General features: G+C 41.8%; 1 protein-coding gene across 2 annotated transcripts in view; it reads left to right on the top strand.

Annotated features, from left to right (window-relative positions):
- PRIM2 (DNA primase subunit 2) overlaps window positions 1–25,039 on the top strand; it is a 75,380-nt gene that overhangs the window by 25,467 nt on the left and 24,874 nt on the right. For both annotated transcript variants that reach the window (XM_069974469.1, XM_069974470.1), the window contains exons 8-10: window positions 12,434–12,501; window positions 14,830–14,902; window positions 15,509–15,694. In XM_069974469.1, the coding sequence (XP_069830570.1) occupies window positions 12,434–12,501; window positions 14,830–14,902; window positions 15,509–15,694 (327 nt within the window). The remainder of the gene's footprint in view (window positions 1–12,433; window positions 12,502–14,829; window positions 14,903–15,508; window positions 15,695–25,039) is intronic.

The raw sequence follows: 25,039 nt of genomic DNA, 5'->3' as shown, positions 1-25,039 counted from the left end.
CACTGCGTCTCTGAAGTTTCTATACAGCTTATCCATGCTGTAAAGTGTGACTACATTGGCACAAGGTGTTGAAAGTAGCAAGATACCAGCCCTTATACACTGACAGCCGTGTTTCAGAAGAACTATAAATGTAAAATTATGCTGGTGGTTTCATAGTAACCATCATTTATTGTGTGTGTCCATTGAGCCAATACCACAGAGAAAATAGTCTAGATTTTATCTGATACTTAAAGGGATATTCTAGTAAAAATCAATTTTTCCCCTATCCACAGGATAGGGGGAAAGTAGGAGATCGCGGAGGGTCCAACCTCTGTTCCCTTCCGCTGATCTTTGTATCGGGCCCCATGTTCTTTATTATGAATAGAGCTACCAGTATGACATGTGACCTGCGACCTTATTTATTCCTAAGGAGCGACTGAAAGAGCCGATTACGCCAGAGGAGCTGTGTAATTGTCTCTTTCCGTCAGCTCTATAGGAAGTTCTACCCGCTACTCTATTCCATACGCAGAAGCTGGGGCCTGATGCGTAGATTATTGGGGGGGGGGGGGGGGGTACAGAGGTCGCACCCCCCTTGATCTCCTGCTTTTCCCCTATCCTGTGGATAAGGGAAAATACCCGACCTGGCTGATGGATCGGCTGCTCAGCCAATCGGTGACTGCAGCGCCGTCCTGTCCTGGTCTCTGACTGGCTGTGTGGATTATCCATCAGTCTGGTTGTAATGTAAGCTGAATACATAGTAACGGAGTCCATAGCGCACTTGTAATTGCGATGCTTCCGTGATATGTTTATTAGGAAATAATTACATACGTAGTGAATAATTTGTACTTCAGCTTTGTTGCAGCAGATAAGTAATAAGATATGGTTCAGCAAAGGATACACAATGCGGCACTCGCTTAAAGTCCACTTTATTTAGCCATACAAAAATTAGATGATGCACAACAATACAAAAAGGCGACGATCGTTTCGCGCTTGATCGCCCTTCGTCAAAGTGAGGGATTACAGCTATGCAGAGATTACCTCCACAGTCCTGTCCCCTGAGGCAAGCCCCAGCTTGAAGTGGATCTGCCATGATTTAAAAGGTGAGGGAGACTTCCTGGGTCAGAGTACAGGGCTGTAGACCCCGCTATGCAGACCATGCCCCTCCCCCGCTCAGCCTCCCACCCAGTACAGGGAGCTCTTAAACCAAAGCAATGCTCTTAAACCAAGTCACAATTTTGAAAAACTGTGAGCTCTTAAACCAAAACCCTCTTAAATCAAGTTACTCTTAAACCGAGGTCCCACTGTATATACAAAAAATGTGTACCTTCTGCAAATGAAGGGGGGGATCTATTCCATTCCATGTTCTGCGACATTCTGTCATGTTGACAGAAAATGTTTAGAAGCTTCTGCTTTGAGACGTCGGTGTCAAAAACTGGTGATTTATGAGTCGTGTCACTCGAAATTCATTCCAGGTATTATCTCTTCAGTGTTAGAGCAGAGTAATTCATTGTAACATAGATGGATGATTTTTATAATAACATGCATACGCAAGGTTAGCAAGGTAATAACTCCGGCAGGGCAATATAAAACATGATTAACACAATTTTTTCCTTTGACTATTCTACATTCGGTTGAACTTGATTATTAGTAGTCCAAAAGCAGCTTTTTTTTTTTCTTTCTTTTCCTAAGAGCAGAAATTCAATTAGCATACCGCTGCATAATACATCATCCGAGCAGCGGAAATATAATATCCTGTGAAATATGTTTCATTGAATGTTATTAATTGAAATGTGACTGTAGCGTCTAGTTGTTGCTTATCAAAGGGCTATCCATTTATCATGAAAGAATTCCCATTTTTGCAGGTTGATTTCCTAGTTCAGAGTGTTAGTCACAGTGGAGTCTAAATAGCTGCATGGCAGCACAGTTGTAGATCATAATTTTTCAATAGTTATATAATGTTCCTAAGGGGTTAAAGGGGTACTCTGGCAAAAACCTTTACTTTCAGATCAACTGGTTTCAGAAACTTATATAGATTTGTAATTTACTTCTACTTGAAAATCTCAAGTCTGCTCATACTTATCAGCTGCTGTATGTCCTGCAGGAAGTGGTGTATTCTTTCCAGTCTGACACAGTGCTCTTTGCTGCCACCTCTGTCCATGTCAGGAACTGTCCAGAGCAGCAGCAAATCGCCATAGAAAACATTTCCTGCTCTGGACAGTTCCTGACATGGACAGAGGTGGCAGCAGAGAGAGTCAGACTGGAGAGAATACACCACTTCCTGCAGGACAAACAGCAGCTGATAAGTATGGGAAGAGTGTTTTTTTTTTTTTTTTTTTTTTTTACATAGACGTAAATTATAAATTTATATAACTTTCTGAAACCACTTTTGTTAGTGGATAGGATTGTTTTATAAGTCTCCAAAATGTCACTTCTACAAGAGATAATGAATACATAGAATACTAATAAATCTGCTAGAAACTGGTGATGATTTTTTTTTTCTATGTAGAGTTCAGCAGTTTTAAAACTATCCCCTCAAGGTATATAACCTATTAATATAGTTATGTCACTTATAGTACTGGCTTCCACCTGAATTTGTGTGATTCACCTCTGGCAGGAAATTGAAATTAGAACTGCAAAGTGTGTATTGTCTCCAGCACCCTACTCCTCCCTCTCTCCAGAGACAACACATCATCCTATGATGTCACAGGAGGCTTGGCTGGATTTTGTCTCTGAACTGTAGCCCCTCCCTGATCATCTCTGACCAGCCCCCTACATCACTATCTTACTGATTTATACATGTATATCTTTATTGGGACATTTAGGAGCAGTGGGGTATATTTACAGAATGTTACCTTGTGATAAACTCTGTTACTGATCAGACTGGGCATTAATGCAGCAGGTGCTGCTATTTCACTGATGAAGCAATAGTCTACAGTGAAATTAGATGTTCTGTAATAGTTTGGGTAGGGAACTGGCTGGAGCACTGGGGGAGAGTAGTAGCAAAACAATGCATTCTGGGAATTGTAGTACTTAGCAACTGCTCACCCAGAAGGAAACAAGTATTACTATATCTGTGCGGTTCTGCCACAGTGGTAGCTGATAGAAGTCCAGGAATTGTGGTCTCTGTGCCAATTCACATTGTCTCCTGCCCCTTCTGCTCTCCCAAATCTTTCATGCCTCTGTCTCACATTGTGTGTGTTTGCTGAGCACAGGCTGATGATTCAGACGGGGGGCAGGGCGTGATGTCACAGGAGGTGTGGCTGGATCCCCTAACCCCCTGAGTAATTCACCATCTCTGACCGGCCAGAAGCAGCTGCTGCAAGGACTGTGGACTGTGATGAACAGCTGAGGGAAAGTATTTCATTTTGGAACCAGTACTGCATTCTGGGAACTGCTCAACCAGGAAGTACAGAAAAGCAATACAGAACAAAACTCTCCAAACAAATGAATTTTTGGTGGTTTCAAAACTGGGATAGATAGGTAAGTAATGTGTTATGCTTCCTCAGAAGTTTCATTTTTTTTTTAACCTCTACCTGGAGTTCCCCTTTAATGTAGTGCCTTCTGTTTCCCAGTGGGCTTTAGAACAGGCAGCTTTTTTTGCATTGTGAGTGGGCTAGTACATTTATCAGTAGGAATGCTGGGTCAGCCGACTGCGGTGGGGAGACTAAATCAAGATAGCTGTGAATGTGTTTTTTATTTTTTTTTTTCTTCTCTCTGTCAGAAAGAGTAGCATCACATCTTGCAGAACCTGCACACATATTTCAAAGACAGATAAATCCTATAGCGTTGTATTGTCAAGGACACTGGCTTTAGCATTCAATCATTCGCTCTCCGAGAGGCGAAGTTCCTGAGCGATGCGAAGGTGAAGTATATGCACAATAACAGTGCAAAGTGCCTGACATGTTACTGCATTGATTTCCCGGAAAAGATGACAAAGTGCATTTAGAGACTGGAACACACTGTTTCTTATACACTGGTATTGTGATGGAAGGAACAGAATTCATATTGTATGCCTATGTCTCCAAAATAATTCATATGTTGCTCCAATTAATTAATAAATAAGACAGTTATGCCTGATATAACATGTACATTTTGTGTAGATTATATTGGTTATCTGAATATGCTGGGGACTCATTGGTGTGTTAGGGTGGGTTCATACTGAGCAATTCTCGCGGATAATGTCTGCTAAATTCCCCTGTCTGTTCGCACGCACGGACGGGCGCCTTTCCGACGGCTCCATAGACACCATTATATGGGCCGTCGTATTCGGCTATCCGCCGAAAGAAGTGACAAATCCCTGGTCTCCTACTGTAATGAAGAGTCAATGAGGCGTTGTGGGTCAGCGTTTGTGCCACACTCTGGCACACCTCACCGCTCTTTTCTCCTCCCTCTTCTTTATGAATAATCTCTGCTGCTCGATCTCCTGCTCGCTCAGCTGTCAGCCAGTGTCTCTGATTGCAGATCAGTCCTCTGTAAGCAGTTCGTCTGAAAGAAATATAGTTCAATCTCTGCACCCAAACTTGTCTACAGACCACCAGCAGTCCATTCTTTGGTTCAAATCCCCTAATGGAAATGAAATATAGGTCTTTATTTTTTCCCCTCATTATTGTATAATTTTTAAGGCTATGTTCACACACAGTATTTTTGCTCAGTCTTTTGCATCTAAAACCAGGAGTGGATTGATAGCACATAAAGGCTATGTTCAAATTTAGTGGATGGCCACCATTTAATGGCAAATAATTGCTGTTACTTTAAAACAACGCCCATACCATGCTCATTAGGGGACTGACAACTACAGCACGCTGTTGGCACCTTAGGTGGGTCCCGGGAGCTAACAGATTCCCTTTAATCTCTCCCCATGCTGCAAGCATACCTCCTGCCTGATAAACTGGTAGAAAAAAAAATTAACTAATTTGCTTAAATTTGATCCATGTTTTTCACGGACGTCACAGATATTACATCCGTGACGTCTGCAAAAAAACAAGGATCCCATAGAATTTTATTGGTAATCCGTATTACGATCCACACTAGGACATGTACTATTTTTTAGAGGTACGGATTGCGGATCCGCATTAGAACAGACTGTATAAATTAATAGGCGATAAGTTGATCTGCCATCACGGACAACTTTGCGTCACTTGTGAATAAAGCCAAATTCTTTACTATGTTCCCTGCCTGCCTGGGATCTTTAGTTATGGCCAGAGTTCTTACTTAAAGTGTCACTGTCGTGTTTTTTTTTTTTTTTTTTAGCAGAAATTCATAGTACAGGAGATTTTAAGAAACTTTGTAATTGGGTTTATTAGGCAAATATGCCATTATCTACATTCAAAAAGCCTTTCCCCAGGTCCCCCCTCCCTCCTCTCTCTCTCTCTCTCTCTCTCATTCACTGCTCATTATCAGGAAATCTCGTCTCTTTTACATCAGTCAGGCCCTGTAAAACCTATGGAGAGGGGAGGAGAGAGATTAGCCGCCAGCAGAGAGCAGAGAACAAAGGATTACACAGTGGGAGTTGTGTGAAAGCCGGTATTCAGAGGTCAGAAAGGTCAGTGCTGACTTCAGAGGAGATAGCCCAGTGATGTAGCTGTAAATTAACTCTTTGTTGTCCTGTTTTGATGCCTTATCTACCCCCACCTCTCACCCTTCCATAAAAACCATAAAGACGGGGAAGAGCTTCAAACTGCTTTCTCATGATAAAAATGCATTTTTCAGCTAATAAACCCAATAACAAAGTTTCTTAAAATCGCCTATACTATTGATTTCTGCAAAAAAAAATGTAAACGACAGTGACACTTTTATCTACATACAGAACAAATAGCAAGGTTTTGGTTTTTTTAATCTAAGAAGATATTACTCTAGGGCATAAGTGTCCCCTAGACATGGCGCCCCTCTCTGGGACCAGCACCTATCCTCAGATAGAAAAAGCTGCCGACGGGTTCCCCTTAACTCTTTGAATGCCACGATGAAGACTGCTGTCTGTTGTTCTAAAGAAATGATTGAATCTGAAATTTATCAGTCTTACTATGGAGACATTTTCTTTTAATCCATCCAGTCTTCAAGCCCGTAGTTTCCATCCCCCACCATGGTCTTACTGAGAGTATAAAAGTAGTCGCTAATTATACATGAAGAGTTTATACCCGGTGGTTACAGAGGTGAAGTTAATGATTCTTGACGAAAAGGTTTTACTTACAACTGTCTTAATAACAAAAATTAATTTTCCCTGACAGTAGATTGTGTTTAGAACCGTGTTTTTAATAAATCATCTTGACTACTCCTCAACCATGAAAAAACGGTAATGAATTTGGCTTTCGCCTTTTAGTCGCGCCTGCCGCACGGGGGGGGGGTGGAATGTTTTGGCATATTAACTGTGCACCTGGAAACACACAGAAGTCCAGGATGAACATATTTTCCTTTTTTAGTATAATTTCTGATTTCGTTATCTCCATAGGTTGATTAGGATAGACAGTTTTTTGTTCTTCCATTAGTACTTTTTGCTTTACAATTCCATTATGTCCGTATGAATATGCCGGTAAAATACAAAGTTTGTTCCTAATAAAAGTTTCATACCTACTTTCTGTTTTACATCAATATTTGCTTTTCTTCAGAGTTTCTTTAATCTTTGTTAGTACTCTGTTACTCAGCCTAGAAGGGAACCCGTCACTACTCCTAACTTGTCTGTTTTTTTTCCCTATGAAATAACAATTGTGGGACAGCCCTCCTTTTTGTATATTTTAAGGGATCCAATCAGTGTGGATATTGTTCCCTGCAGCAGAGTATAGATCTACTGTGCAGCTCGCGGAGCATACCTGGCACATCTGCAACAGTAGCTTTATGAGGGTAGGGTCACACTACGCAACCTGATCAGAGGATTACGTAGCTCGTTCACGGCCGCACGCCTTTCTGCCCTTGCCATAGACACCATTCTATGCACGGGCAGATTCTGCATTCCGCCCAAAGAATTGACTTGTCAATTCTTTCGGCAGAAAGCGGAATCGAGACGCCCATAGAATGGTGTCTATGGAGCCAGTGGAATAGTGTGCGTCCGTGAATGGGTATGAGAAATTCTCAGCTCTGGTTCCGTAGTGTGAACCTACCCTGAAGGTGAAAAAGTTTTATTATGCTCCACGAGGCTGGGAGGGGGGGTGTCAGATAGTCATTTGGGCAGGGAGCCACCCGGGGCTGGTTACGGCTCTCTGCCTGTCAGCTCGCAGTACAGGGATGATTGACAGGCAGAGAGACTAGTTAGTGGACAATCATCCCCGCACTGCGGGCTGTAACTAGACCCTCAACTAGATGAGGGGCAATACCCTGACACAGCTGTCTGTGGATGGATACCTGGCCTTGGGTTTTTCCCTTCTCATTACATTGACTTAAAGGGCCACTTAATATGGTGGTTCTGGAGTTTTTTTTCCTAAAGGAGCTGCCCCTTGGCTGGTTCCCTCCCGGAGGGATATCTTCGCTAGTCCTGTGTTTTGAGATTCTTAAATCAGGCAATGCACTGCATTTCACTGCATTGAGCGCTTTAACTCGCAGCCGAGATGTAGAGATAAATGTGAACAGCGCTCCAATGTGTGAGGTCTGCAGGACATAGGTAGATGCAGGGGAGTAAAGGAAGACTCTCACCTGGCGTGGCTGTGCAAATGCTAGGCACAACTCTCAATGATCACATGTGTGTGGACCGCAGCCACTCCCAGAACCAAACCGGTAATGCATAAAAAACAAATCCTCCACTCCAACCGCTGGGTAAGATCGGGCGCTGGTCCAAGATAGGCAAAAAGTAAATAATGAAGATAGATTTATTAAAACACAACGTGTTTCGAAGTCGTGCTGACTTCTTTCTCAAGTGCATAATAAAGAAATGTTTTTTCAGGATCTATAAAAAGGATGGTTTGCACATGCCCAGTAGCAGCCAGAATACAGGTGATGTCTAATTACATACATAGTACCTCCCAACAGGGAGCAGATCGAGTTACAAATAAACCTGTTTCCAATTAATACATAAACACTTCTACAAAACACAAAAAAGAAAAAACAAAACAGAAAAAACAGCAAAAAATATATATAAGAAAACACAAGATATATATATATTTTTACATCTATAATTATTTTTAAATTAGCTAATCTTACACCGCAGGGACTAAATGAAACCATTGAGAATACAAGATAGGCCTTTATTATTTCACTATATATATATATATATATATATATATATATATATATATATATATATATATATATATATATATATAAAATTTTATATATTTATATATATATATATATTATTTTACATCTATAATTTTTAGTATGTATCTTGTGTTTTCTTATATATTTTTTTTTTCTGTTTTTTTTCTGTTTTGTTTTTTGTGTTTTGTAGAAGTGTTTATGTATTAATTGGAAACAGGTTTATTTGTAACTCGATCTGCTCCCTGTTGGGAGGTACTATGTATGTAATTAGACATCACCTGTATTCTGGCTGCTACTGGGCATGTGCAAACCATCCTTTTTATAGATCCTGAAAAAACATTTCTTTATTATGCACTTGAGAAAGAAGTCAGCACGACTTCGAAACGCGTTGTGTTTTAATAGTTTTTTATCTTCATTATTTACTTTTTGCCTATCTTGGACCAGCGCCTGATCTTACCCAGTGGTTGGAGTGGAGGATTTGTTTTTTTATTTAACTCGCAGCCGGCAGTGTTATTTTTGGCTTGTCTCCCTGAGATCAGTGATCTGTTTCTCTTATGGATCTAGGCATTGCGCCCACCTAGCCAGAATCCTGCTCCACGCTGAAGAGGGGCAACACCCTAAAACAGCTGTATGTGGATGGTTACCTGGCCTTGTTTTTTCCCTTGTCATTACATTGACTTTTAGGGCCACTTAATATGGTAGTTTCCCTACAGGAGCCACCCCTGGCTGGGTCCTTCCCGGAGGGACATTTTGCTAGTCCTGTGTTTCAGTGAGGCTCCACGGGCTTTTCTTTTGCATATTCATTTTTCCAGGGAGCAATGCACCTAGGATTTAACTGCATTGAGCGCTGTAACTGGCAGCCGGCAGTGTTATGTTTGGCTGGTCTCCCTGAGATCTGTTTCTCTTATGTAACTAGATATGGGCAGCTTCCCACCCAGATGGCTAGTTGCCGCCCCTCTCCCGACCTCACGCTGCATAATAAAACTGTTTTCACTTTTAATAAAGCTACTGCTGCAGCTGTGGCTGGTATGCACCGCAAGCTGCACAGTAGATCTATACTGTGCTGCAGGGACTTTTAAGACTAAATTTGTGGTCCTAAAGAATCTTGACCTTATTGTAGAGTATAAGTTGCGGTTTGTGCCAGTTACTGTGATAGCACCAGAGAGTACAGAGTGCGCTAACCTATGTTTTTGGTACTGCGTCCTCTCTGCCTTAAGTGACGGGTCGCGGCAGGACTGTGTATGGGTTTGTAGACTGGTTTTGGGGTGTGCGTAACTCCTTTTGGGCCTGTTGCTATAGGTGTCTGTGAAAGAGAGTGCGGGAAAAAAGCTCCCCAGGACATGTGCTAGGGAATGGGCCGGAGGAGACTGTGTCTAAAACACATTAAAAATATGATGCAAGCCATGTATCAAATTGCAGTTTCAATAAGTTTGGTTGCATATATCCAGCCTGAACATTTGAGGATTTTTTTTCAGTGTATATAGGGGAATAGTGCTAAAATATTGTATTGTATATGGTCATAAAGAGCAGTACAAGTAGTGTTCGTTCGGCTCATTTCAGCAGATGTAATTACGCCAATCTGTTCAGTAACGTCTGCTTCTGCGTCTTGTCAGCTGATTTACCACTTTCTGTAAATAACAAAACAGGAATGTTGATATTTTCAGTTTATCCCAGAAGTGTGAATTGTCTTCGCTCGGAGAGGGTGTGGATTTGGGAGGTCAGCCATGCAGTAAATTTCCCAGTTGAGATCGGTTTCAGCACAGATGAGATCTTTGGCTTCTTCACAACCAACAGATTGAATGAAACTATTGTATTGCTCAGTTATGTGCGCAGGCTAAATTAAAGGGCAGAAAAGTGAAACATGTTTTTCTTTTTCTTTTTAAAATTCAATCACAAATTCTGCAGTTTTTTTCAAAACAAATAGTTCCTTACTGGTATTTAAAGGGGTAGTGCGGTGCTCAGAAATTATTCACAGAATAACACACATTACAAAGTTATACAACTTTGTAATGTACGTTATGTCTGTGAATCGCCCCGCTCCCCGTGTCCCACCACTCCCAGTCGCCCCGTTCCGTGTACCCGGAAGTGTTGGTGTATTATACATTACCTGATACGTGTCGAGGGCCGTCCGCCATCTTGTGCCATTTGTCATCTTCGGACGGACGGCCGAGTCGCGGCCGCCCGTGCCCCTCCGCCGCGTCACAACTTTGCTCAGCCGCGATTGGCTGAGCACAGTTATGCTCAGCCAATCGCGGCTGATGATGCGGCCGCGTCATCAGCTGCTCAGCCGCGATTGGCTGAGCACAGTTATGCTCAGCCAATTGTGGCTGAGCATTGGATAACGCTGCAGAGGGCGGCCGGCATTTGGGACAGTCGGAGCTGTTCTCCGTCGGCACGTGACAGGTGAGTATAGCGCACCACACTTCCGGGTACACGGGCGGGGGTGGTGGGACACGGGGAAGGGGGCCATTCACAGACATAACATACATTACAAAGTTGTATAACTTTGTAATGTGTGTTAGTCTGTGAATAATTCTTTACCGCTGCACTACCCCTTTAATGGTATTTATATTATTCACACTGCGTTTTGTTTTGTTTTTTAAACTGATCAAAACTGGGATTTTGATCTATTTTTCCATTGACTTCTATTATAAAAAACAAAAAGGGATCAAAAATTTTTTTTTTTTTAGCGAACACTAAAACGCGATCAACCACATTTTTGAGCATGCTTTCTTTAATCTGTTTTTTTTTTTTTATAACGGAAGTCAATGGAAAACAGATCAAAACGGATGCACACAAATACATCCGTTTTTTCATCAGTTCTTGATGTTTTTTTTGTTTTTTTTATAATGGAAACATCAAAATGCACTCTTGAGTGAGTACTCCATTTAATTTTTTGTCGCTGGTCTCCCTGAGCTCAGTGATTGCTGTGCTCTGCATGAATTGTACTTACTTTGTGGGAAAAAGACCCTCAGGCTTCCTCAGTGAGTTCCAGGCAGCATATAGACAACTTTTTACATGAACAAACTGAGGCAAATAAACTAAAAACTATATATCCCCAAGCTCAGCATATCAGATTCTACCTTATGCTGCCAACAGATAGGAGGGGGACTTAAGAGTGATCCAGGTGATTTAAGAGGATTGTATGTTGTTTTGCATAGTGTACCTTGGTATTTACCACTGTATATGCATTTATATGTATAATCCTTCACGTACATTCATCCTGCTCGATTTAGGTCGTTGCTATTTATGAAAAGAACCAAATGCATAGAAGCAAATGCAAAGCCGCATCTCTCTAGCTGCCAGCATGTGGGTTTTTCTTTACCATTTTCTATGGGGAAACCAGAGTGCAGAAGAGAGCAGCCTGTAGCGATCACCATAGTATAATGTGTACTGTCCACTAGAGTTGTGAAATAATAGACCTAAAATGCCATCTGTTTTTTTAATGCTGTAACCTTATGGAAACAAATGATTGTTCTAGTGTTTTTAAGAGGGGATCTGCCTGTGCAACAGAATAAGATAGGGCTATGTGTACGTAAGAACAGATGTTGGTTGGTAATAACGGCCCGATATTAGGAGCAAGTAAGCACCGACCTGCCGGGTCAGCACTCGCTGTTGGCACAAGCACATAGAGCATACGAGTGTGGGGGGGGGGTTGGTGTCGGGAAGGTGCAGGAGTGGCTGCCCGGACGATCTTAAGATTGTCCGGGCAGCCCATAGGAGAGAGTGGTGGTTTGCTCCTATTGAACGAAGCAACTGCCAGCAGACCATCACTATCGTTATCAGGATTTTAGGTTGTGCTTTAAATCAACCATCAGCTGATATAGTGCATGTTGGCTGACAAGTATGGTCGATAATTGCTTCAGGTAATAGTACCCTTACCTCCATGCCCCTCCATGATTGTTGTACAGAGCCTTGTATGCCAGTCCAGGGCTGGGAGGTGAGGGTAAGTACGGATGTGGAAAGGATCTGACACTTTAGCTGCTTAGCACCACCTCCTTGACACTTGGCTGAAAAATAAACTCTCCTTTTATAAGTTTGGTGATCACCATCAGTTCTGGGAAAAGGAATTGTTTGCTTTTTAGCCTTACAGCTATCCATTGGTGTCTGCAGTTCTTACAGCCAAAGGTTTCCCTTTAAGAGACAGGCCATGGTTAATGTGTATTATTTGAAGGCTCCTTGTGGCAGCAGTGAGTTGCAGTTAACACATCCCAGTGTCTGTATTACCAATTTGTTTTTATTTTGTATTTAGTTTTTTCTTTCTCTCTTTCAGTTGTCTGCTCGGTCACTGCCGATAGTACAGTCAGATGAAAGACTGCAGCCTTTACTTAGTCACCTCAGGTACGTACTGTATGTTGTGCAAGGCAAATCCCTAGCTATGCTGATTTGGCCTACATGAAAATTTTAAGCCATTTTTGTTAAATTTAAAAAAATTACTCTGCAGCAATATTATAGAAGTTCAAATCCTGTCATTATCATCATATGCAAGGAGTTTGCATGGTCTCCCAGTGTTTGCATGGGTTTACTCGAGGTATTGCATTTTCCCCTGCCTGTATCTGTTATGTGCAGAATCTTTAGTGTATCCTGAGAGTTGCAGCTTTACTCTGCTCCCCCCTGCCGCCGCCATGCTTGTCAGAGCTGACAGTGAGACAGACTGAAGCTGTATAACACGGAAGTACACTGAGAGTATGCAGGAGACGTTCTATGTCACTGATAGATCATCCTTAGAAATTGAAGCAGTCCAATCACAGTGGGATGAAATTCTTCCCACTTTGCCAGTGATATGGGAAGTGTAAACTGCATAAAAGAGAGATCTGTCAAATTAAAAAATTTGCCAGAAGCCAGCGAGGAACCTAATAAACAAGGGTTACTTACCTCTCCCCGTGCCTCTCATGTCCCGCATCACAGGCTCCATTTTCCTCCTTAGTTCCGATGTCGTAACGACTCGGGAGAAAAGTAGGGGATCGCAGAAGGTTGAACCCCCCCCCCGCTAACTTCTGTATCGGGCCCTCAGCTTCTTTATTATGAATAGATCTGTGGGTACGGCACATGACCTGCAGCTGTATTCATTCCTATGGAACCAAGTACAGAAATCTTCCGGCTTACTCGGCTCTCTTTGTTGCTCCATTGGTAATGAATAGAGCCACGCGTCACCTTTCCTAATACAGAAGCCGGGGCCGGGGTACAGAGATCAGACCCACCCACAATCACCTACTTTTCCCCTATCCTCTGAGGTTGACTATGTTTTTGTGTATGTTAAAAAAACAAATCCGTTTTGATCCGTTTTTTTTTTTAAATAATGGAATCCAATGGAAAAACGGATCAAAACGGATGCACGTACATGAATCCATTTTTTGAAAAAACAGATTGCAAAAACTTAGTTTGAACCCAGCCTTATCCGTAACTTTACATCTCATTCTTGCTATTACATGATTCTAAACAGTTGCAGACTGGATCTACAGGACCTTGTCATCTTTGTATAGTATAGTTAGCTTTTGTGGCAGCCATATTTCTACCAGTTTTAAAATTTATTACCTAAATGTTCCCTTTTTTTTTTTTTTTTTTAGCAAACTAACAAAAAAATATATATATATATATTTTTTAAATTTTTATGGAAGTGGTATATTATGTATTTGTTGTTTTTTTTAGATGCTTATGTATTCTTTTCTGTCTGATCTGTTTATGTCTGAATTAGTAAAGTCTGTCGGGGAGCTGTGGGAACGCTGTAGCGCAGCAGGCTAGTAATTAATTTGACACTCCTGGCTGCTTGTTTTTTAAATACTGGCTTAATTTAATTGCGTTTAATACCGGGCTACCGTGAGTTTTCATTTGACTTAAAGCTTTAAGCATGTTTTTAATTAAAAATTTTTTTTCTGTGATTGGGCAGTGATTAGTATTACTCTGCAGCCAACCATCTATTTTTCTCTAAGTTCTGTCTGAGCAGATATTGCAGATGATGAAATGAGATTTTTATCAGTTGGCTGTCATAATAACCTGTGTGTGTACAGCTAGTTATACGTTTTCCTATCCTCCACAGGTCTGATTTCATGTCCTAGTCATAAAAAGTTTACTGGCTCAAAAAAAAAAGTAAAAAATACCCGTAATTCCTTCTGTCCAATGTTTCGCAATGCGTTGTGTGAACATAGCACTTAAGAAAATCACAGGATAGGGGAAAAATACAGATCGCGAGGGTCTGACCTCTATATCCCCCACTGATTTGCTTATCGGGCCTTGGCTTCTATATTATGAAGAGCCGTGGGTATGGCACGTGACCTGTGGCTCTCTTCATTCCTATGGAGTTAATGTAAAGAGTTGAGTACAGCGCTCTCCGGTGTAGTCGGGCCCAATATGGAGATCGGCGGGGTGATACAGAGGTCGGAGGTCAGCACATCCCCCCCCCCCCCCCCAAAAATAAATAATTTTTTTTTCCTTTATTTTCCATCCATCGAAACGTCCAAGGCAGATACAAACAATAAGACGAAACTGACGCGTTTCTGGCCTTAGGCTCTTAATCATAGCTAGAAAAGTTTTATTGGATGTGCCGACCTCTTTGTTTATTCCATTAATTTCCATTAAACTCACATTTCCATTTTACTGCCTAAATTTTTTGTCTCCTCAGTTTGCAGTGAATTTGAGTATAACTGCTCTGATTGTTTTTATTCCTCCTAGCCATTCATACGTTGGACAAGACTTTAGTTCGCAAAAAAATACAGGAAAAATTTCTCTCGACCAGATTGATGCAGTAAGTATTGGAAAACTTTAAAGGGAATAGGTCACAAAGATTTCTTTTACCTATTAGAGTCAGATACTAAAACTTGTTTATTTATACTAATTCTTCTTATTTAATAGTTTTTCTATTGTTATGGGGGTGGCCATCTTGCCTGAGCTGTTTTTAGCAGCACTTAGGGGTATGCTTTACAGCAAGCCTCATGGACATAGACGGCAATAGACAGATTCTGTCCTCCTGAGATGATTGTAAAGCATTTCTGAGCGCGCTGTGTGACCTTTTGAAGAGGTCATTCCACAGGGAGCTGCTACTATCTCCTCTATCTACTGGTGTCACATGACGCTGCAATGCTGTACAGATCACTTTACAGCAGCATCCTCTTATCACCACAGACACAACAGGAAGTCTCCAATTAGAAATAGCCCTAGTGGTGAGATTGAAAACTGCAGGATATCAGCATTATTTTCTAATATAGATAGGAAAATTAGAAAAAAAAAAAATCACCCAAATTTTTTTTTAAACAAAATATGTTTTAAGGGTACATAATTTGTGCAGTGTGAGAGCTGCGGCTGATTACTGTATAAATAGTTTGTAATGAGTGCTCTTCTAAACTTCTTTCAGCTTGCTTCAAAATCTTTCCCCCTCTGCATGCGTCAACTGCACAAGTCTTTGAGAGAGCACCATCACCTTCGCCATGGTGGACGCATGCAATATGGCCTGTTCCTCAAAGGGATTGGTCTGACGCTAGAACAGGCTCTACAGTTCTGGAAGTTGGAATTTACAAAGGGAAAGGTTGACTCTGAAAAGGTATATATCAGGTTTTTTCACTACTTAATTTATGATGTAATAAATGGGCAAGGGTGAGCACTAGTAAAAACGCTCTCCATCTAGAACAGATGCAAAAATATTTCATAAGATTATGTAATGTAGTGCATCAGAAAGTAAAAGGTAAGTACTAAAAAAGATTGTAGTACAGGTGATTTTAAGAAACTTTGTAATTGGGTTTATTAGCCGAAAAATGCATTTTTATCATGAGAAAGCAGTTTGAAGCTCTCCCCCCTATTTTCATTGTTCTCTATGGAGAGGGTAGGGGTGGAGGGAGATGAGGCACCAAAACAGGACAACAAACAGTTAATTTACAGCTACATCACTGGGCTATCTCCTCTAAAGTCAGCACTGAGCTCTCTGACCTCTGAATAGCGGCTTTCACACAGCTCCCGCTGTCTAATCCTTTGTTCTCTGCTGGAAACTAGTCTCCCTTTGCTTTTTTCCTGTTCTCCAACTTCACCATTAAGATGAACGTTAAAGGGTGGCAAATACTTAATCCCGGGGACAGGTGTAAATTACACTATCCAAGGGTCTACATACAGCTATACTTTAAACTCTGAACTTAACTTGAACTTGCTGTCTCTTCATGCTTTTCTGAACATAATAAACAGGTGCTCCCCGGTGTCGTCCTACGATCCTGCCACCATTTCTGAAATGGACTCATCTCGATAGTCACAGCCCGCTTGGCCAATCACTGGCTGCATTGCTGTCCTTTCTCAGTTTGTGATTGGCTGAGCAGACTGTGTCTGCCAAGACTACTCCATGTGAGAAGTGGAGCTGGGATCGTTCAGCCAGGACCCGATGATGACGAAGGAGGGCACTGGGGAGCACGGAGACGTAAGAATAGTCTGTTCGTTATGCTCTGTGCCAGGTCAGCAACATATTAAAAGTTTAATTTCATTGGAATACTCCTTTAATGAAAGGGCACCAATTTTGTCTGCGTGTATATGCATACTATACCTGCCTTTTGAGATAGCTGTGTGTATTGTTTGGCAGCAAGTCGGGAGTAGCCGTTAACCTTCAGCCGTCTGACATTTTCTGCCTGAAATCTGATTGCCAGTATAGTTTTTGCAGAACTGAAATATGCACATTGCGGATAGTGTGTGACAAAGCCGTATTGAGCTGAGGCAGTGTTCACTAATTTAATGACTGTATGCAACAGTCCAAGAAGACTGTAATATAAAATCAATTTCACGAAACAGATGGAGAGTTATGGATTTCTTGTCGGGAATTCTAATAGAGTGTTGATAGGTTTGTATAAGATAAAAATAAAGAACTGAGCCGGTAAAACTATTTCTCATCTAATGTACGGCGCTCACTTTAAGTCTAAAAGAATTTGAGATTTGGAAGTTTCTTAAAAGAGAAGTCCGCCGCAATTTTTTATTAAAGTATTGTATTGCCCCCCCCCCAAAAGTTCTACAGATCCCCAATATACACTTATTACAGGAAATGCTTATAAAGTGCTTTTTCTCTGCACTTACTACTGCATCAGGGCTTCACTTCCTGGATAACATGGTGATGTCACGACCCGACTCCCAGAGCTGTGCGGGCTGTGGCTGCTGGATAGGATGATGGCAGTGGGATGCTCAGTGTCCCTCCAGTGCCCTGTGTCCCTCAGTGTCCCCCCTACCATCATCCTCTCCAGCAGCCACAGCCCGCACAGTTCTGGGAGTTGGGTCGTGACATCCCCATGTTATCCAGGAAGTGACATTACCATGTTATCCAGGAAGTGACATTACCATGTTATCCAGGAAGTGACATCACCATGTTATCCAGGAAGTGACATTACCATGTTATCCAGGAAGTGACATCACCATGTTATCCAGGAAGTGACATTACCATGTTATCCAGGAAGTGACATTACCATGTTATCCAGGAAGTGACATTACCATGTTATCCAGGAAGTGACATCACCATGTTATCCAGGAAGTGACATTACCATGTTATCCAGGAAGTGACATTACCATGTTATCCAGGAAGTGACATTACCATGTTATCCAGGAAGTGACATTACCATGTTATCCAGGAAGTGAAGCTAGACTTGGGTGATATAGCCTAAAAAAAATCTTGATTATCTACTCTGTTTACCTGGGTGCATTTGGCTCCTAGATCCAGGCTATGTTCACACTCGGCCCCCATATCTCTCTCTATCTATCTGTCTGTCTGTCTGTCTGTCTGTCTATCTATCTATAATATATCATCATCCTCAGATGTCAGAGGTGGCTTGGCTGGATCTTGTCTCTATTCTCTAAGCCCACCCCCTTGACTGATGTCCCCATCTCCGACCAGCGCATTCAGCCTACGTGGCCATCTCCTGGTCATACACACATGTACATATACTGTAACTTTGAGACATTTAGGGAGAGTGAGACATGTTTACAGCATGTTGCCATGTGCTGAGCATTGCCATTGCGGACATGTGCTGTAACTTTACTGTGCAATAGTCTGCAGTGAAACTAGTTGTTCTGCCGCAGCTTTGGGTGGAGAATTGGCAGGAGTGCTGGAGGAGGGCGGAAGGCACTATCGGAGGAGTGTAAGTGGTGGCATAGTTACAGGTAATAGCTACAGTGGTTTGCTTACATGGTACTAACCCCAGGCAATAAATTCTCTAAATTGTAGTACGGCGCAGCTGCTCGGCCAGGAAATACAACCACAAAATACAGGACAAAGGCCCCCAAAACATAAAGATTTTTGGTGGTTTTAGATGTAGGCAGACAGGTTAGCAATGCTAACTTTTAAATAGCCAGGATCATGTCATGGGTGTCAGCTGTATTACACAGGACCTGCTGCATATGGTGCAGGAGTGACTCCCTGAGCCTGTTCTGTATTTTCCCAGTGCACTTTCAATGTACTGTACATATGCAATTTAATGCCAAGTGTTTGAAGTCCTATATGTTTAAGGTGTTTTTTTGCACCTTGTGTTGCAGCATAACCTATAGACCCCAATGTTGTTAAAAAACCAAAACAAGCTTATGGTATATATTTCCTTACTGGATGGTTCTGAATCGAGATATCCAGTCTGCTATACTATTCTATAGAAATGGTAACCAGAACATATTCTGGGGGCCCATGGATCTTTTTGACATGTTTACCGAGCTAAGGGAAACTCTGGTCATGTGAAATATTTTATATATTGCTGCCCTTGTTTACAACATAATAAACATGCTATTCCTGCCTCACCATGCTTCCCTGGTGTCCTTCTGTGGTGTCTCCAATTCCCACTCTTAACGCCTACCACAGCTTCTGAGATAGACTTGTTTCGGTACTGACAGAACAATGCCATATCCAGTTATTGGCTGAGCTTGCTGTCACTGCTGCGACCAGTCTTTCTCGGAAGTGGCGGCAGGGACTTGGAGACACTACAGAAGGACTCCAGAGAAGCATGGTGAGGTAGGAATTGCATTTTTACTATGTTGTATTCGAGTGCAGCATAAAAAGTTTTCCATGGCCAGAGTACCCCTTTATGGTACGTTCACACTAAAGAATCCACGCGTAAAACTTCCAGCGGCTTCCACCACGTTCCCCTGCTTGAAGTTCAGCCCTTCTCATAGGTTCTATTATAATCACAGGTAGATTCTGCCATCTGCCCTGAGACATGACATGTCAATTGTTTGGGCGGACGGCAGAATCTGCCTGAGCATACAGTGGAGCCTATGGGATGGGGGGGAACTTCAAGTGTAGGCATGTGGCGGAATCCACTGGAAGTTCTACACGCAGATTCCATAGTGCACACATACCCTAAAAGAGTACCTGTCATGAAGATTTCTTGTGTAGATCAGCCGTGCACAAGCCCTATTAGATTAGGGCTTGTGCCTGAACCTCTGGGAGAGTGGAACATGTCCACGGCTTTGGGAAACACTGCAGAATTCTGCTGCTTAAAATCAGTGGGGTGTATATCCTGTGTGAACACAACCCAACCCACTTCTGGTTTTGGGTTTTAAAAAAAACAAACAAAAAAGCCTACTCACACGGGAAGAATTGTTACCGAGTAGCCACGCTATAGATCAGCCTCCACTTTATTATTTTTTTATGAAGTGATGCTGAATGTAATTACCGGGCTGCACATCAGATAATTCTGAAGGACTTGCTAAATTTCACTGTTCCTTTGCCTTCTGTATTATTATTGAATATTGACTTTTTGAGCAATGCAAAGAATCAGTAATTTTGTTTTCCCCGTTAATAGTAAAGTACAGTACACTGGAATTGTTTTTAAATGGAAATCCAATAGTCTGTTCTTGTCTGGTATATTGGAAGCCCTTCTCTTCATTTATGTCATATTGATCATAGGGACATGTAGTGTTTTTTCCCTATATTTAATCTTAATGTTTCTTTTATTGTGCAGCTTTTTTTTTCATGACATAAAGTAAAAGCAAAAGATGTGACGCTCATTGTGTAGTGTATGTAAAAAATACACGTCAGAAAAACAAACCAAAAAAAAAACTTGACTTGTGAAGGAGTCCTAACAGCGGATACAGCTTGGTCAATGGAATAAATTTCTACATCTTGGAACTTGCTGGATGCTGTTGGACTCCTCACATTGCGTCCATCGGTCAGCATAGGGACAGCCGACCCTCCAGCGGGCATCCCCCTTCCACCTATTTGAGCCATATATCTGGACCTGGTCCCAAGTGCTGTTGGATTTTTTTTTTTTTTTTTGCTTTTGATATGTCACAGGGATATGTCTCACTGCTAAGACCCCCACCTATCAGGACAACCAGCAGGGAACAGTATGTAGCAATGCACTGCTCTTCCCTGTTGTCAGTCCTCTCCATCCAAGCAGCCCATAGACTTATTATAGGGCTGCCTGGACAGAAATTGTTGCAAGTCAGGGAGTGAAATGCGTTACTCAACAGTTCCCCTGGCTCACTCTCCTGATCGGTGGAGTGTCTGATCAGAACTATACAGCTTCCTGCAGCTCTGTCTGTTATATGTGAGGATTTGTTTTTATCTATATTATATATTAGTTACCTCCTTTTTTTTTTTTTCTTTTTTTCTTTTTCTTATTTTTTTTCCGCCTCATTTTGGGGGCTTCAGAACTAAATACTAGTTTTTTGTAGGCATTTGGTCTCAACGTAGAATGTTTTTATATGGTTGTTCTAGAATCAACTAAATTTGTAACTACTGTGGCGGCTATTTTGCTTATACCAAGAGCAGCTGAAAAACAGCAATTGTGGTCAGTTTACCAAACGGACAATGTGCACTGGGTCCTATTTTGAAGCATAGAGAAAGAGCAAGCGACATGAGTTAGGACGTTCTGTCCGAAACGCGTCTGTAATTTTTCTTGTGAATATCGATATTTTTTTAAGAATATTTTTTAACATGTTGTAATAAAGACTTTGGATTTTTACTAACTTTGGAGCTGGAGAATATCCTTCATTACATTGCCAACTATTTTGCTTCTGCTTACTTGAAAAGAACTAAGTTGTAGAACCAGACTAAGTAGACTAACCCTACTAAGTAGGGGTAAGTACAGAATTGTACCTGGCAAACAAGAAGGGCATGCAGTGGTGGTGCCTGGAGTCATATCCAACCAGTCAAATACTGACAGGGCGAGCAAGACATCCTGGTGCCATCAAAACTGACAGCCACATTTAATTCGCCTATAATACCTGAATTGATGGAGCAGTGGGGACAACGGCTTCCTACAGAGAAATTGCGTGGAGACTATCCTCTCTCTGTGCAGTCTGAGGCCTCCCGGGGTGCCTGACATCAGCGGTTGCCACAGGCTACCTTCAGCAGCCTGTGCAGAATCACGGATCAATTCAGTACATATGTACTTCATTGGTTCCTATAAGCAATCATGGTATTACTCATAGAAGCCCTAATGGGACTACAAGAATGTGTAAAAATAAAAAAAAATATACATACACACACACACACACACACACACACACACACACACACACACACACACACACACACACACACACACACACACACACACACTGGTCCCTCAACGTACAATATTAATTGGTTCCAGGATGACCATTGTATGTTAAAAAATATTGTATGTTGTGACCAAAATTCTATGCAGCACAGGACATGTAGTATCACACCATACTCTGGAGAATCACTACTAGACAGCCAACCAGTGCAGGCATGTCACTAATACTGGGGTTTTACCAGTAAAATATATGTGTGTGTGTGTATGTATGTATATGTATACCCAATAGAGAGTGTTTGGGGTGAGCTGGACCGCAGAGTGAAGGCAAAAGGGCCAACAAGTGCTAAGCATTTCTGGGAACTCCTCCAAGACTGTTGGAAGACCATTTCCGGTGACTACCTCTTGAAGCTCATCAAGAAAATGTCAAGAGTGCAAACCAGGAATCACAGCAAAAGGTGGCTACTTTGAAGAACCTAAAATATAAGACGGATTTTCAGTTGTTTAACACTTTTTTGTTAAAGGGGTTATCCAGCACTACAAAAACATGGCCACTTTCTTCTAGAGACAGCCCTACTCTTGTCTGCAGCTTGGGCAGGGTTTTGCTGCTCAGTTCCATTAAAGTGAATGGAGCTTAATGTATATGTGTGTGTGTGTGTGTGTATATATATATATATATATATATATATATATATATATATATATATATAATACACACACACACACACACACACTCACCGGCCACTTTATTAGGTACACCTGTCCAACTGCACGTTATCACTTAATTTCTAATCAGCCAATCACATGGCGGCAACTCAGTGCATTTAGGCATGTAGACATGGTCAAGACAATCTCCTACAGTTCAAACCGAGCATCAGCATGAGGAAGAAAGGTGATTTGAGTGCCTTTGAACGTGGCATGGTTGTTGGTGCCAGAAGGGCTGGTCTAAGTATTTCAGAAACTGCTGATCTACTGGGATTTTCACGCACAACCATCTCTTGGGTTTACAGAGAATGGTCCGAAAAAGAAAAAACATCCAGTGAGCGGTAGTTTTGTGGGCGGAAATGCCTTGTTGATGCCAGAGGTCAGAGGAGAATGGGCAGACTGGTTCGAGCTGATAGAAAGGCAACAGTGACTCAAATAGCCAACCGTTACAACCAAGGTAGGCAGAAGAGCATCTCTGAATGCACAGTACGTCGAACTTTGAGGCAGATGGGCTACAGCAGCAGAAGACCACACCGGGTGCCACTCCTTTCAGCTAAGAACAGGAAACTGAGGGTACAATTTGCACAAGCTCATCGAAATTGTACAGTAGAAGATTGGAAAAACGTTGCCTGGTCTGATGAGTCTCGATTTCTGCTGCGACATTCGGATGGTAGGGTCAGAATTTGGAGTCAACAACATGAAAGCATGGATCCATCCTGCCTTGTATCAACGGTTCAGGCTGGTGGTGGTGGTGTCATGGTGTGGGGAATATTTTCTTGGCACTCTTTGGGCCCCTTGGTACCAATTGAGCATCGTTGCAACGCCACAGCCTACCTCAGTATTGTTGTTGACCATGTCCATCCCTTTATGACCACAATGTACCCAACATCTGATGGCTACTTCCAGCAGGATAATGCGCCATGTCATAAAGCTAGAATCATCTCAGACTGGTTTCTTGAACATGACAATGAGGTCACTGTACTCAAATGGCCTCCACAGTCACCAGATCTCAATCCAATAGAGCATCTTTGGGATGTGGTGGAACGGGAGATTGGCATCATGGATGTGCAGCCGACAAATCTGCGGCAACTGTGTGATGCCATCATGTCAATATGGACCAAAATCTCTGAGGAAGCTTCCAGCACCTTGTTGTATCTATGCCACCAAGAATTGAGGCAGTTCTGAAGGCAAAAGGGGGTCCAACCCGTTACTAGCATGGTGTACCTAATAAAGTGGCCGGTGAGTGTATGTATATGTATGTATGTGTGTATGTGTATATATATATATATATATATATATATATATATATATATATATATATATTTTTTTTTAAAAGGAGTGTGGAAACACCTGAACTATTAAAATATTACATTGCTGATTTTGCACGGTAAACAACGACAGTGCGAAACCCGGCCCCGCCCCGCTAAAATCTCAGAAAACAATTAAATAAAGTGACCAAAAAGTAACTTGTACCCAAATGTGGTACCGATTAAAAACTACAAATTATGGTGCAATAATGATCCCTCACACAACCCTACAAAGAAAAAAAAAAAGGCTATAAGATCCAGAAAAGGGCAGTTTTAAGCACCTGTGTAAATTGTTTTTTTTTAAAGCAATAAAATAAAAGCTGTATAAATTGGGTATTGTTGTACTCATACTAACTTGAGGCAAACAGCTTGTAGATAATCTGGCCCCCTCCAAACTGCAAAAAAAAAAAAAAAAAAGCGCTCAGCCAGTGTAAATATTTTTTGGCATTTCTGCTAGTTATGATCTAAAAGCATATGTGTTTCTATGGTCCTTGAATATCAATGACTTGCTTTTCCTTTGTAGGCACATAACCTGGTTATGCTACTTTACACTTTAGTAGACAATAGAATGACTTGAGATAAGAAGCTCCCTTGTCAGAACAGCAGTCCTAGCAATTACAAGGAAGGTCCGTAGAGACTGTTTTAGATGTATGCTCACTCTCGACCCTTTTTTGCACACTCCACATTACCCACTGCACTAATCTATTTCTACACACTTTTGGTGTGACTAAGGATGCTAAGATCCCAGCTGTTCCCATGGTACTCCAGTACAAAATTATTATACTGTACCTTAAGGCTATGTTCACACTACGTAAAAAAAAAACACGGCTGTATTTCATAACAAAGGCAGTATTTGTGCAAATAACTGCCGTTATTTCACAAATTACGTCCGTTGTTTGCGCAAATACGGCAGTTGTTAGGACATCCGGCTTTGCTTTTTACATAATGTGAGCCCGGCCTAAGTCATTATTAGAGATAAACAAGCTGGCTTATGATCTATGTCTGTATCCCAGCTTTCCAGGCGGTCCTCAGAATGTATCCACCCTCTCGCTGAAGCGGGCAGACAGCTGGAATCAGAAGCCCTCAGTTCAGGTTTGTACTAACCCGAACCTCATTCAGCTCGCTCATCTCTAGTCATTATGTAGCCTCTGGGGCCCTGATTCCAAATGTATTGTAATTTTTATTTTTCCATACTCCTCACTGGTTTTGAAGGGTTAAGGGGCCGTGACTTTCATGCAAAATGTATTTAAATATAGGTGGGATTAAGTTTTACAGCAGCCTGTGTGCCACTTTCTTGGTTGTCCAGTGTAAAATGTCTTTTGCATGATGCTGCAGGGGGGACATAACAGTGCTGTTATACTTACCCGGCCTGCTCCGCCGCAAATGCTAGTTCCTGAGCTGTCCATGGCTGCCTCTCGTTGATGTGCTCTG

Source organism: Dendropsophus ebraccatus, chromosome 6, assembly GCF_027789765.1.
Source record: "Dendropsophus ebraccatus isolate aDenEbr1 chromosome 6, aDenEbr1.pat, whole genome shotgun sequence".
Classification (NCBI taxonomy): Eukaryota; Metazoa; Chordata; class Amphibia; order Anura; family Hylidae; genus Dendropsophus; species Dendropsophus ebraccatus.
The sequence above is the reverse complement of the archived record's forward strand: the minus strand, read 5'-3'. Positions and strand labels throughout refer to the sequence as shown.